The 12,743-nt window shown below is 48.1% G+C and overlaps 1 protein-coding gene across 1 annotated transcript; it reads left to right on the top strand.

The window, feature by feature from the left end:
- Positions 1-527: 527 nt before the first annotated feature.
- Positions 528-11,601, top strand: WDR93 (WD repeat domain 93). Its single transcript, XM_009695792.1, has 16 exons — positions 528-791; positions 1,666-1,861; positions 2,515-2,579; positions 2,822-2,900; positions 3,774-3,901; positions 5,394-5,481; positions 6,102-6,285; positions 6,490-6,560; positions 7,014-7,100; positions 7,422-7,553; positions 8,117-8,333; positions 9,029-9,087; positions 9,303-9,304; positions 9,842-9,998; positions 10,128-10,308; positions 11,484-11,601. Exons 1-16 carry the CDS (start codon positions 528-530, stop codon positions 11,599-11,601), a joined length of 2,028 nt encoding a protein of 675 aa, XP_009694094.1.
- The last annotated feature ends 1,142 nt before the right edge of the window (positions 11,602-12,743 follow it).

Raw genomic sequence — 12,743 nt, 5'->3', positions numbered from 1 at the left:
CGGGCCCGGCGTGAGTCCGGCGTTGGCGTGAGCTGTCCCGGCCCCGCCGCAGAGGGGGGAAGCTCGGAAAGCACCCGATGGCTTGGAAATGAAGTTTATGACTTCTAGTAAAATCACCTGCTTTCCAAATGAATTGTTGGGATTTTATCCAAGCCGAATAAGTTTTTTTAATGAAGAACAAGCTAATATTTTTGAATGCTTTGTCGTAATTCTTAAATAAACTCGTGCCAAAGCTTTTACACTCCTCTTTTCTGCAGGCAGCCTACAGATGTCTGTGTGGCTGACATTCCCAGAACAAGACAAAACCCCTGAGTAACAGAGCTGATCCAGGGAGTAGAAATGAGCTATATAGAACAAGGTTGATCTGGCTATCTATACTGAAAGGAACCCCCCTTCCCTCTTAGAGATCATTAATCATCTTTCCCCCCATTACCTCATGCAAGTAGATACTGCATGATTCTTCATTCTTCTGCAGCTAGTGTGATTCCTGCATCTGCGCTGCGCTTTGCATCTGGAAAGGCAGAACCATGGCTGTCTATATCCGGAAGCATCCCCTGGAGATTCCTCCACCATCTGAAAAGGACTGGCTAAAGGATGATGAGGAAGATTTCTTCCTGCAGGATCCCGATCGAAAGCATGATGTGTTGCCTCAGCCCTTCAGGATGATCAACAAACTGGTGATGCTGGTTTTTGAGAATGCTATGGAAATCATTGAAAGAAGGGAGATGCTCCGAGAAGCACAAAGACTAAAGGCCCAGCCCACAAAATGCTTTCCTACAGCGGAATTCCAGGTACAGAGCCCCTCACAGTAGAGAGCGCGTTAATCACCTTAGCAGTTTTTCTAGAGAATATACATTCAGTTGATTTTACATTCTTCTGTTCATTGCCTTCCTCAGAATCCACCACCATCTCACTGATTCACCTCAAAAGGCTGCAGCTTCTAAGCTTGTCTGACAGGTTCTGCTTCCCACCCATCTATCACACCTCTCTGAAAAGAGAGAAGCAGATATTAAGAAGTACTAAATTCAACTTCTGCTTCTCAGACTGGCTCCACCCTTGTACTTAGGTAATTGGTCAGTAGGATATAAATGGGCAAACTCAGCTCTGTGTTATGGTGAATACCCTAGTGGGAACACTGTGAGCAGAAGGGCAGTGCTGTCTTCCCCATCTTTATGTGGAGGTGTCCAGGAGGATATGCTGATGTTTTGCGATTGCCTGGAGGAGTTCAGCATCCTGTTGCAGCTCTATATTAGTGGTAGGAGGGCTGAGTGCTCCTGAATTCTTGGCCTTTAAAGCCCCTTCTGTTTATTGGAAGGGGAAAGCTGGGAGCAAACTTTCTCATTCCTAACACAGAACAATCTCTTTGACAGAGATAAGAGCCCCTCCCTTGCTCTTCAGAAGAAAACTCATGCAAAAATTTTTCCCGTGTAGAATAAATCAGCATTTTCTGTTGGTGAAAGACTAGGAGTATATTGCTACTATGGCTGATGTACCCCCCACTGGAGAAGTATAGTATACCCAGTTGAGTCATGCAAAAATTTTTCCCGTGTAGAATAAATCAGCATTTTCTGTGGGTGAAAGACTAGGAGTATATTGCTACTATGGCTGATGTACCCTCCACTGGAGAAGCAGTTGAGTATACTCACTTTTTCCCTTTCTTGGTAGGTATCTGGAAGAGCCAATTGCCTTGCAGTGTCTGGAAAACACATCTTTGTTGGTCTGTCCATGGGTCTGGCTGCCTTCAAGGTGTCGAACTTTAAGGAGGTCTGTGCTTGGGATGCAGCCAAGATGGAGATTTGTGCCATCCATGCCTTGGATTTGGGGAACGAGCACCACGTCCTGCTTGCTGTGGATGAAATGGGTTAGTGTGATGTGGATTTCCTTGACCTAGGTGGGGAGAGCTGTGCTCTGGAGCTGAAGAGTTGGAAGCTGCGTTATGGGAGAGTGCTAAAGCAGGAGGAAGATTAGAATAGCTGACAGGTTTCCTAGAAAGCCCTGCAAAGAGGGTGTAGGGGAATAGCTTGTAGGGTGACAGAGTGGCCCTTGGGCCTTGTGATTAGCCCAGAGTGTGGGTTTGGTGTCCTCTCTGGCGCAGCAGAGACAGGTGCAGAGCTGGGAGTGAAGCACAGTAGATTTTAGGAATGCTTTAGACTGGACAGAAAGAACCATTGCTTGGAAGAGCTCCTGCCCTTGCTTTGTTTCCTCACCTGTAATTCCACAGCCCTGTGGTAAATAGGTTAATTGTTGATTGATCTGATACTTACCAATTCTGGCAGAGATACTTTTCAAACTGGCTTATCTGTCTGTATGTACAATTGAACGTTTGGTGCTGGCATAAGGAAGCCAGCAGAAGTTTAGTGCTGAAAAGAGTGGGATATTCTTCTTTGAGCCCAGGAAAAAACATAGTCCTGTTCACCCTCCTGCACATGTTGTAACAGCCATCTCCCAAGAGCATGGCTACCATCTGTCCACTTTTCTCCTCTTCCTCCTCCTACTTCTGTATTTCTATTCCAGGGCTTGTCTGGCTCTTCTGCTTTCACAAGGAAACCTTCCTACTCATTAAAATCCTAAACGAAGCAGTAAGTACTGAGTTAATTCCATAGACACTGGGCACAGGCTGGTAAGTAATCAATCATGAAGAGCACTAATTGCCCTCAGGAATTTCTGTCATGGGTAGCAGCGCTCCAAGAGTGCTTCCCAATATTTATTCCTGCTCTTCCAACAATCTGTCTGGCCTTCACCCTGTGGAGAACTGTGTAAGGCCATGGAGCATTCTGAATCGGTGATCTTGCATTGATGCCAGCCCGTTTTTCTTTGGCAGGAGGATATCAGCAAGCGAAGTACTTGTGTGGAGCTGGTGCTGTCCCCGCGAGGTGATTATGCAGGAGTCCTGCTGCAAGGCAAGTGCAGGAACATGGTGTGTTGGGTGACGGCTGTTGTGTTCTAGTGGAGGAGCCAGCAGCAATGCTGTTAAAACGCTCCAAGTGTTCTGAGTTCTCAGCGATCCTGTTCCTAACCCTCCCAGTCTCTTCTCCAGCTTAGAGAGCTGCTCCTGCCACTCCCTGTCCTCTCCAAAAGGCCTGGTGTGGATCAGGACTGATCCCAAAAGTGAGCTCTTTGGAACCGGTCAGTGCAGTTCCCAGCTTGCAGAAGGCTCAATGACAGCAGGTTTCCCTCTCCTCTCCAGAACTACCAACCTCAGTTCTTCCTCTGGTTTACAATGGCTCACTTTTACACTGGAAATGTGTAGACCTGAAGAATTTTCTCTGCAGACATAAGCCAGGCAGCGTACAGTCAGTTTCCAAAAACACGACAAGGAACTCCTTGCTACAACATTCTGCTGTTTCAAGGCAGCTGCCTTTGTCAACCCGTTTGCTGCTAGCAGGTTTTCTGGACCCATGTTTGGTGTAATCTGCCTGGACATATGCTGAGAATGAGATATGTAGCATCCACAGATAACCAGCATGAGACCATGTCTCAGTTTCTACTTTACCTCAGAGGCTACAGGTCAAATAAATTCTTTGACTGAGTTGCACCAATTTCTTTGGTGGATGTGAGATCTCAAGGACTTGAGCTGGAGGCTGAGATGTCATTCTCAGTCAAGCATGTCAGACCTTAAGTGGGAGGAGAGATGGGCTGCATGGAGTTCACGGGGATTTTACATTTCAAAAAATATCCAAATCTTCTTTTAAGGATGTAAGATAACAGAGGCTGCTTACTTGAAAGACCTTTTCCCCTCATACTCAATTGCTTAACACTGTTTCCCAATGCAGACGGCACAAAAGCTTGGCTGGAGATCTACCGATTGCCTAAGGATTCCTGGCTGAAGGAGTTGGAAAAGAGCCCAGGAGCTGCAGCAGGGCTGGCTTGCAGGGAGAGGAGGTCAAGCTGGACATCTGCGGTACAAACCAGTTCCATCTCCCACTGTGATATTTTTTCTTATACCTTCTTGCCTACAGGTCTTTCCCCAAGCCTTGCTCCTGCAGACGGTGACAGCAAGATACAGGCTGAACAAGTCTGTTGGCCCAGGGGGATGGAGTATGTATCTCCACAGCTGCTACAGCCGCCCATCCCACATTTCATAAGGCCTTTGTGTTATTGGGACATGTTTACTCTCCCAAGACAGGCTTTCCAACGAGGTTCCCTTGGTCCCAGGGCTAGCAGTATTGTCCTTTCCCAGCAGTATTGCCCCATCTGAGGAGGCCCTGTGTAAGGGTATTCCCACAGGGCTTCTCCCTTATGTTACTGGGGGAAGGTGAAGAGGAGGGGGAGTCCGGCCTGATACCTCCACTTGGGAGTCTGGTCCTGAGCCAGGGTCTGTGTTTTAGTCTGCCTATAAGGGGAGCCTGGTGGGGTCACGGTCGAACCCGCGTGGGCAGGGCAGGGTCTCTGCCTGTTTGCACTAACCACTGTCACCTCTGGTTCTTTGGCAGAAAAGTGTGGACCTGCATGGAGATGGTTCTGCAGAGATGGTAATCGTCCTCAATGAATGTCCTGAACTGTTATGGGGAATTTTAAATGCTGAGTCCGTGCTTAATCCTCTCTTGCATCACTTTCACCCTGCTAGATTTCACCTCTCAACACAGGCACCTTCTGCCCAGCACCTCCAGCTAACGCTCTGTGAGACCTGCCTCATAACTTTTCCCTCTTCCTTCAGCAGAGACTTCCCTGGCCATTTAAGAGGGAGCTGCTTCTCGGCCCTGTCTTCAGGGCAAACATCCCCCTTAACTTAGCCAAGCCAAAAGCAAACACCCAGGCATTCCCTCTTTGCTGATTCCATGTAAACTACCCAAGTTCCTGCCTCTTCCTTCTCAGACATGGTTGATTATTTAGCCAGACCTTTTCTATTTAGCCAAGTGTAAATGTGTGCGGGGTGAGGTGGTAGTGATACACCAGTGCTGGTCCCCTGTTAGGATTTTCTAGTCCCAGCCAAGCACATACGTGACCTCCTCCAGTCCTGGGCTCTCTGAAGAAAAATCTGGTTCTTGCAGTCAGCAGCACTCTGCAACCTTTAGTCCTGCTTTTTTTTTTTTTTTCTTTTTTTCCTTTTTTTTGATTCCTTTTTTCTAAGCCTTGCTGTGCCCCACCCAGGCCTGTGCTGCAACAAGAGTAATTCAGAGAGATTAAGAGATCAAAAGTGGAGGTTATTTAGGGCACAAAGATGGGAGGTGTCTGGACAGGACATTCTTTGTAATGTTGCTGAGAAAATAGTGACCTCCCATAAGGTTCTGTGTTTTAGCCTGAAGAATGAGCCTAAAACCAGTATCTCCTAGGCAATGTCAGCCAAACTTCGCATACACTTTCTTCAGGAAGCATTTGATTCCCATGAACAGGTGAAAACTTAGCAGTGTAGGGCACAACACAGTTCTCAGGCTGACATTTTTCTTTTGCAGGTGTCTCCTGTGTCTGCAAACAAAGCTGATGCAAAGCTGAGTTTCCCAGTGCTGCTGCTGAAAGTGGAGCCACCCAAACCCATTACAGGTCAGGACTGATTCTGTCCTTGCAACCTGCAGCCTCCTTCAGGTGGTAAAGGTATCGTGGCCCTTATGACTACAGAACAAGTCAGAACGTTTCGGTAACTTGCGCCCTGGTCCCTTCCTGACCTGTGTTTGTAGTTACACATAATCCTGTAGTGTGAGTTGCTTCATATCTGACCATCTTATGTGTCACCTTTGTTAGCGCAAAATACTTCAGTGTATCTCGAAATGGGTGTCATACACCCTCGGCTTCATTGTCACTGGAAAGGAAGGAGGTTGTTTCCTAGACCCTAGCAACCTGAGAGTACCCCTAGTTCATCACTTTGAGTCCTGGATTTATGGGAAAATGTTGAGGATGAGGAAGGAGCAGACCTTATGCTGGGACACTGTCAGGGGGAATGCCACTGATAGGCAAGGTGAGCTGGGTCCTTAGATGACTTGCCCTAGTCCTTCCTTGCCTTCGAACACTGGAAAATGGGCTAGTGATACGGAAAGTCCCGCAGAAGATGCAGTGTGTCCCTCTTCAGTGTCACCCAGAAGAAGGGATGGTCAAAGTACCTCTGAGCACTCTATGGTGTCTGCTCCTCCAGGACTGTGCCTTCTCCCTTTGTGTTCCAAATCCAGGCAGTAGTTTTAAAAGTCCTTTGGATGCCTTGAAGAAAGTGGATGATGGCAGCATGCTTGGCTTGGGGTACAATCACCTAATCAAGGATTCCCAGTGGGAGCAGCAGGAAGCAATCTTCCGCAGCACTTATCGGGAGTTTCTGGGGGCTGAGGGTGAGAGAGAGAGCAAGGAGGAGATGCCCAGGTGAGTGGGAGCACCAACCAGGATTTCAGTCCATGAGACATCGACACAGGGCGTTTTTCAAGTGTAGATGGAAGCCTCTGTCTTAGCTTTGCCTCCTTCATCCCAAGGCTTCAGGGAGGAGGGCTAGAGCCATTCCAGATCTTGTCACAGTGCTGCCTACTTACCAAAGCCTTTCTTTTACATGTATTTCTTTCTTTTTTTCAGACATGCTACTTTTCATTTTCTCCTGCCTAGCCGGATCCTACAGGTGGGACCTGAAATGAAGGTACAGCCAGGTAATCCAAATGGGCAAAAAGCTGTTAACCTATGAAGCACGTCGTTACATGACATTGAGGTTCAGTTAGAGCTCAATGGCTCTAGCTTGGGTTCGCTATATAAATTCCATCTCCAAGGACATAAGCTTGGATAAAAATGTCAGCCCTAAGACTTGTAAGTCAGTTACCATCATAGAGTCAAACAAATTTAGCTCCATAGTTAAAAAAACCCAGAACCCACAAAAAACCCCAAAACACCAAAACTAATGAGTGTGCACATAGGCAAGATAAAAATAAAAAACAAGGAGGGGAGTTTGTTCTGGTTTAGTTTCTGTGTGAGCAGAGTTTATGTAAGTCCTGTCAGGGAAACCGTGCTCTAATGAGAGCTTTCTAATGGTGTTTTAGTGTCCTGGATTGTTCCTTTCTTTGTCCCTAGTCTCCTTCTCTTTTTTGTTGTCCCCTTTTCTGTACCAGATGTTCCAGCTGGCATCAGTGTGCACTGGGATGGAAGCCACAATCTCTGCTTGTACTTACTTAACCGTCCACTCAAGGAGAAAGTGGGTAAGAACACCTTGCTCTCTCTAGCAGAGCACTCTGTGGGGAGTGGGAGTATTCAGTGGCCAGTTGCTGTCATTCAGCCAGATCTTCATGATTCAGGGAAATGAGGAATGGGGAGGAGAGCTGCTTCATATCTTGTGGGTTAGGCTGGCATTTGGGTTGTGGGGCTCCATATTGCACAGGCTGTCAGTATCTTTAGTGAAGCCACCCTGGCAGGAGACCACAGAATGGTGTGTGCTTTATTGGGAAACTGGATGATAGTACCATGAGAGAGAACGCTCTGCACCTTCTTACAGTTGTCTATCTTCATGTCCTTCTGTTTAGACTCTGATCCAACACCTGATGTTGTGTGGCCATGTGCAGCTCCAATTGCATGCTCAGCTGTCAGTTCCTGCTCCAGGTACCTGGCACTGGCATGTGAAGATGCAACAATAACTATTTGGGATAAACAACTAGGTGAGCTTACCCTTTGGGACTGTGTATTGGGATCACTGTGGATAAATTTCTCCCTTCCCTAGGAGTCTCAGGCTCTGGCTTGGTGTGAACAAGGGACTGGCAGTGAGTTTACAAGCAAATCTGAAAATAGTTTGGATTCACTTGTTCATTGGATGCTTGGCCAGAAGTTGCCAATGCAGTGTGGCTGCCCTAGCCCTTGCAGAACCATTCCTCTCCACAGCAATGCAGGGGCTGTGAACTGCTGCAGGAGGACTGACTGCCGCTGTGAGATGGTGACAGTCACTGCTTTGCCACTGCACCCTCAGATCATCTTTGAGGCTGTTGTGGCATTCGCAGTCCAGGCTGCCATCAGTGCTAGTGTCATCCTGCCACAATGCAGGGATTCTCCTGGCAGAAGTGTCTTCTTCTGCCATCAGGATTGTTCTGGTGGCTGCTGCCTGCGAGCAAGCCAGTCCTAGCTAAGCTTTCCTTGGATAAGTTGCTAGTTCGTTTTTCTTCCTAAAGTGCTGTCTCTTTTTTTTTTTTTTTTTTTTTTTTTTTCCCCCGCACCCCTGCTTCCCCAGGTTACCCACTGTCTGTGACTGCTGTTCTAGAGGAACGTCTCATCCGTAGTGTCCACTTCCTGCGGAGTTCTGCAGCTGCCTGCAATGAGACGTCTTGTCCTGGTACAGATCCTGCCTGTCCCATCGTACAGCTTCTAGTGCTATGTACAGACAGCTCGCTCTATTTGGTGAAAGCACCCAAGGCTGGGAAGTCCAGCATCACGCTGCTGGCAGACAGGTGAGGTAGACTCTGATAGACCTGATTCCTGTCAAAGAAACCATGTGGTATAATGGTCAGGTCCAGCAGGGAGCCCCAGATTTCTGTGGAGCAGAGAACTTTCTACTGCTTTTACCCAGATAGCTCTGCAGCAAGTGTGGTTTTGCTAGGAGTTGGTTCCAGTGCTAAAATCCAATGGTTATGCCAGAATTAGGGGTGTTTCTGGGTTTTTCTATGCACCAGAACACAACTGCTTGTAGCACTGCTCCAGGGCTGATGTCCTGGGTCAGCTGGGTCTCTGCCAGGTACCCAGGGGAATTTTTTCTTCTCTCTTCTGCCCTTGCCAGAATAACTTCCCCCTAGAAATCAGAATAAACATTTCTTACCATCTTTCCATCAATTTTATGTTCACTTACCCCCTTGGTTTGAGGAGAAGGGTCAGCTTTGAGGAAGCTCCTGCTCTGAAGGCTATGGTTTCATGCCTTCATGGCAAGCAGGGGATTTGTATTTCCAACGTATTTCCTAGGCAGGTTTGCACAGGGATGGGCCTTGGGGGTTCCTGCCCAGGAGGAGGCAGGCTTTGTCTCCACAGGGAAGGGGCTTGGCTGGAACTTTATGCCAGCCCATATGCCACAAACTGCCATTGTCATTATCACAGCCTCTCAGTACGTGCCAGGTACATGAAACAGTGGCATTAGCCTGAGTCTGTTTTACAGGCCTGAAGATTCAAATCTTCCTGTCAGCGCCGTGGCACCTGTCCTGGCATTCCCCAGTGGTCTCTTTTTTACTGCTTAAGTACTACTTCAGTACTACTTAAGAACTGGGTGAGAACACAGGTCCATCTGGGCTAGGGTCCTGTTTCCAATAACGGCTATAACTGGGTGCCTAGAAGATAAAGAACAGGACAATCAGATACAGTACTGCCCTCACATCCTTTCCCAGCATCCAACTATTTTTAACATGGGGACTTTGTTACAGGTCTGTATGTAGCTGTTCACTCTCAAAGGATTTCTCTTCCATGATCTTACCCAGTATCCCCTTGCACCCACGTCCTCTAATTGACCACTGAGGTGGGAGGCACTGGAGGGCCTCTGCACATGGACAGGTCCAACTGCAAAGATGAGAGGGTTCAGCCATGAAGCTTCAGGCATCCATGGGTACCATGGTGAGGAGAAGTTGTAAGCACAAGACCTTGAAAACCAGACCTTTCAAGTGACCTCAGAAAGTTTTCAGGTACGGGGAGAAAAGGACTAAAAGCCACTTGCCAGAGCCAGCCATGCAGAAGGCTGGATCTAGGTAATTTCTAACCTGCCCTGCTGCCCTTTTCCAATCCCAACCTGCAGCAATTCCAGTCCAAGTTCCCTGCAAGGCCTGTTCTTAATCTGCTGTGGCCTTATGACTACTGGGCAGGCAAAGAAAATGGCATCATAGTTGGAGACGTGAAGTCCTAAATGTCATTCCATGTCCTTTCCAGGAAATGCTTTTCACTTCTTTCACATCTATTTCTAAGCATCAACTTGCTGTTTCAGGCCCTGGTCTTCTCTTGGGATGGCACAGTGTCCCTGATGAACACTGCCACATCGCAGATTGTTTATTGCTTCAGTACTCCACCTTCTCATGCTGTAGCATCCCCCTGGCAGCCAGTGTTCGTAGTGGATAGTGTGAATTGGTGCTTGCTGCTTCGAGGTGGGTAGCACCTTGGAGTGGTCTTAAATACCCAGTCACTGGGTGCATTCAGCTGTGCACTGATCCTTGATAATTCTTCTTATTGGATGACTCCTGATGCAACAGCCCACTGTTCTTGTTCCCGTCTAGGAGATAAGCAGCAGCAGGCAGATGCATTGGCAGAGAGCAGAGCCAGTCACAGCACCATCTTCCTTTTTGACTTCAACTCCTACCCACTGAAGGAAGCTTTCCCAAAGGAACCAGATTTGCCTCTCAAATCCTTACAGAACCTGCCATGGTTTGAGAGATGTAACATTTTCTTACGTGATAGGTAAGGTTCTCCTGCCTGATAAGTAAGTGCACCTGCATTATCGTAAGCTGTGGTGTTGCTCAGGTCCGTGCAAGGTCTGACCCTGGAGCTTCTGGGTTCTTCTGTGTGCTGTGACAGATTTATGTCTGGGTAAGGTTGATGTTCAGGTGGCTGGGTTCCTGACAACCACCTAGAACCCTTCCTCCTCTCCTTTCTGTCCTTTCTAGAACAACTGTAAGTCAGGATGCCTGGGGCAGGCTTGTTATTCCAGGTAGAGTGGCCTTGCTTGTTCTAACATCCTTTTGTGCAACACAGATTGTGCAAGCTTGTCAGAGAACACGATCCTCACTTAAGTGCCTGTGTTTTCCTTTTGACCCCATAGCCATGCAGAGCTGGAATCTCTTTGTACCTCGCTCCTCCCCTCCACTCCTAAGTTCATTTGATGTTGAGGTAGATTTGTGTTGGAGGTTTCCCGGTTTTCGAAGGTCCCCAGCACCCAGTCGGAGCTAGGCTGATGCACTGAGTTCACGCCGCCACTAGATGGCACTGTGACACCTCTGATTGGGTGACCTTGTCCAACGCATCGCTGCTTTTGGGAACCTGGAGCCAGACCCGTGTCAATGATATTCTGTTTGTTCTTTTCCCTATGCATTAATTCTCCAATGTGAAATGGAACAGGTGGGTGCAGGTATGACCTTACAGCACGTACTAACTGATAGCCTTCCCTAATTCCTTGTCTCCAGGGTGAATCCTGTGATGTTGTCTGCCTAGTTAAGTGCAGAGAAGTTTCATCCTATGCTTTCAGCTGCCAGTTCTGTCCCTCCTTCTCATAAAGCTAAAGAGGAGACCCTTGTCTGCCTTATACCAGAAAAACTGGGGAGAGATCACCTCCAGGGATATCCTGCTCCCTGGGTACTGAGAGCTGAAGCCAGAGCAGAGCAAACGCAACTGCAGTGAGATGTGTGTCTACAGAGGCTAAACAGGCAGAAAGAAACACGGAGGTCATTGCTGTCAGGAACAGTAAACTGGAGTGCTGAGTGGCATGAGGGAATCACTGGGGTTTTTTGGACACAAGAAGTCTGAACTGCTTAATTTGTAGTGAGCCCCAGGGACCCTTGGGGTAACCAGTCTAAGGCTGTCTGAGCACCGGGGGAATGGCAGGGACTGTTTTAACCATCCTTTTCTTCCCTCGTTAGGCAGCAGAACCTGCTGGGACTCAGGGAGCAGTTGCCTGAGTACTGGAGTCAGCTGCAGGCACAAGCAGCTGCCATGGACGAGGAGAGACAGAAAGTGAAGGGACAGAAGAAGCCATAGTCGTGATCCAGTGCTGATATTTTGACAGCAACTCTATTCAAATCTATCCTGCTGCTCTCCAGCTTGGGGCAATTTGTCATCCGAAATAGCAGCTTGCCTGCTACTGCTCAGCCACAAGAATCTGTGCCCTGCCTCTCTCCTTACCTAACCCTCAGCCTCTTCCAGCAGGGTTAAGCCCCTCCTCGTCAGAAACAAACACTACTGATGGAAGAGTCTTGAGGTAGGGAAGGCCTGTCATTGAGGTGGCGGGCCCAACACCTGCGTGGTTCAGCTAAGTATTTGTGCTGGATCTCTGAGTCCTCCCAGAGCCCTGGAGCATCAGAGCGATATGGTATGTTACAATGTCCCTCCTTAATAAAGCCTTTTCTCCAGTAAAGGTCTCTTGTTCTTCATAGAACTGGCATTTTATCAGATTCTGATGTTCTGTCCTTCTGTTGCTGGGGCTCACCAATGTGTCTCTTCTGCTCTGGCGCAGATGGGCAGGCAGCAGCATCCTTGTGCTTAACATGAGACCTGGTCTTTTGAAACCAGGCAGCAAATCAGCCATGAAGGTGGCATCCCCTAGAACACAGCAGCGCCAAGCAGCGATGACACTGCGGAGTGTGTTAGGCCTGACCTAGGCTCTTCTGCAGTCTAGGTGTTTCTTTTGACTTCAAAGCAGGCAGTTTTGGGATAAGACTGTTTAGGAATTGCAGTCTGGAAATGTGCAGACAAGCTCTCTGAGTTAAGATCAGGCTAGAACTGGTGTTAGAGCCAAGAACTGATGTCGCTGAGGAGCAGGACAGAAGCTGGGGTGTTCAGAGAAGTCAAGGCTGTGCTGAGCCAAAGACAGGCCAGGAGCATTGCCAGCACATTGGTCAAAGGCCATAAAAATTGAAGCATCCGTCCTACAGGCAGCACAGGACAAAGAATTAGCAGGGACAACGCAAGGCCAAGCATCCATGTATTTGTTTCTTACTCCAGGAGTGTATTAAGTTGGTATCTTGCCCTGTATACTTGACAGATGGGGCAAAAAACCGATGCAGGCTCCCTGGTCAGTTTTTCAGTTGTCAGTATTTTCAGGTCTGTACTCCTGTGGGAGACTGACAGCATCTAGACACTAGCTGCAGAGTTTGATTCCTCAGTCAGGGGCTGACAGCCTA

Source organism: Cariama cristata, unplaced genomic scaffold, assembly GCF_000690535.1.
Source record: "Cariama cristata isolate BGI_N322 unplaced genomic scaffold, ASM69053v1 scaffold32332, whole genome shotgun sequence".
Lineage (NCBI taxonomy): Eukaryota > Metazoa > Chordata > Aves > Cariamiformes > Cariamidae > Cariama > Cariama cristata.
Note: the sequence above shows the minus strand (reverse complement) of the source record. Positions and strands in the feature narration are given on the sequence as shown.

Coding starts and splice junctions, on each gene's coding strand:
- WDR93 (XM_009695792.1), top strand. CDS start 528: ATGGCTGTCTATATCCGGAAGCATCCCCTGGAGATTCCTCCACCATCT. Junction 7,101..7,421: donor TCCACTCAAGGAGAAAGTGG/GTAAGAACACCT, acceptor CCTTCTGTTTAG/ACTCTGATCCAACACCTGAT. Junction 9,999..10,127: donor TTGGTGCTTGCTGCTTCGAG/GTGGGTAGCACC, acceptor GTTCCCGTCTAG/GAGATAAGCAGCAGCAGGCA.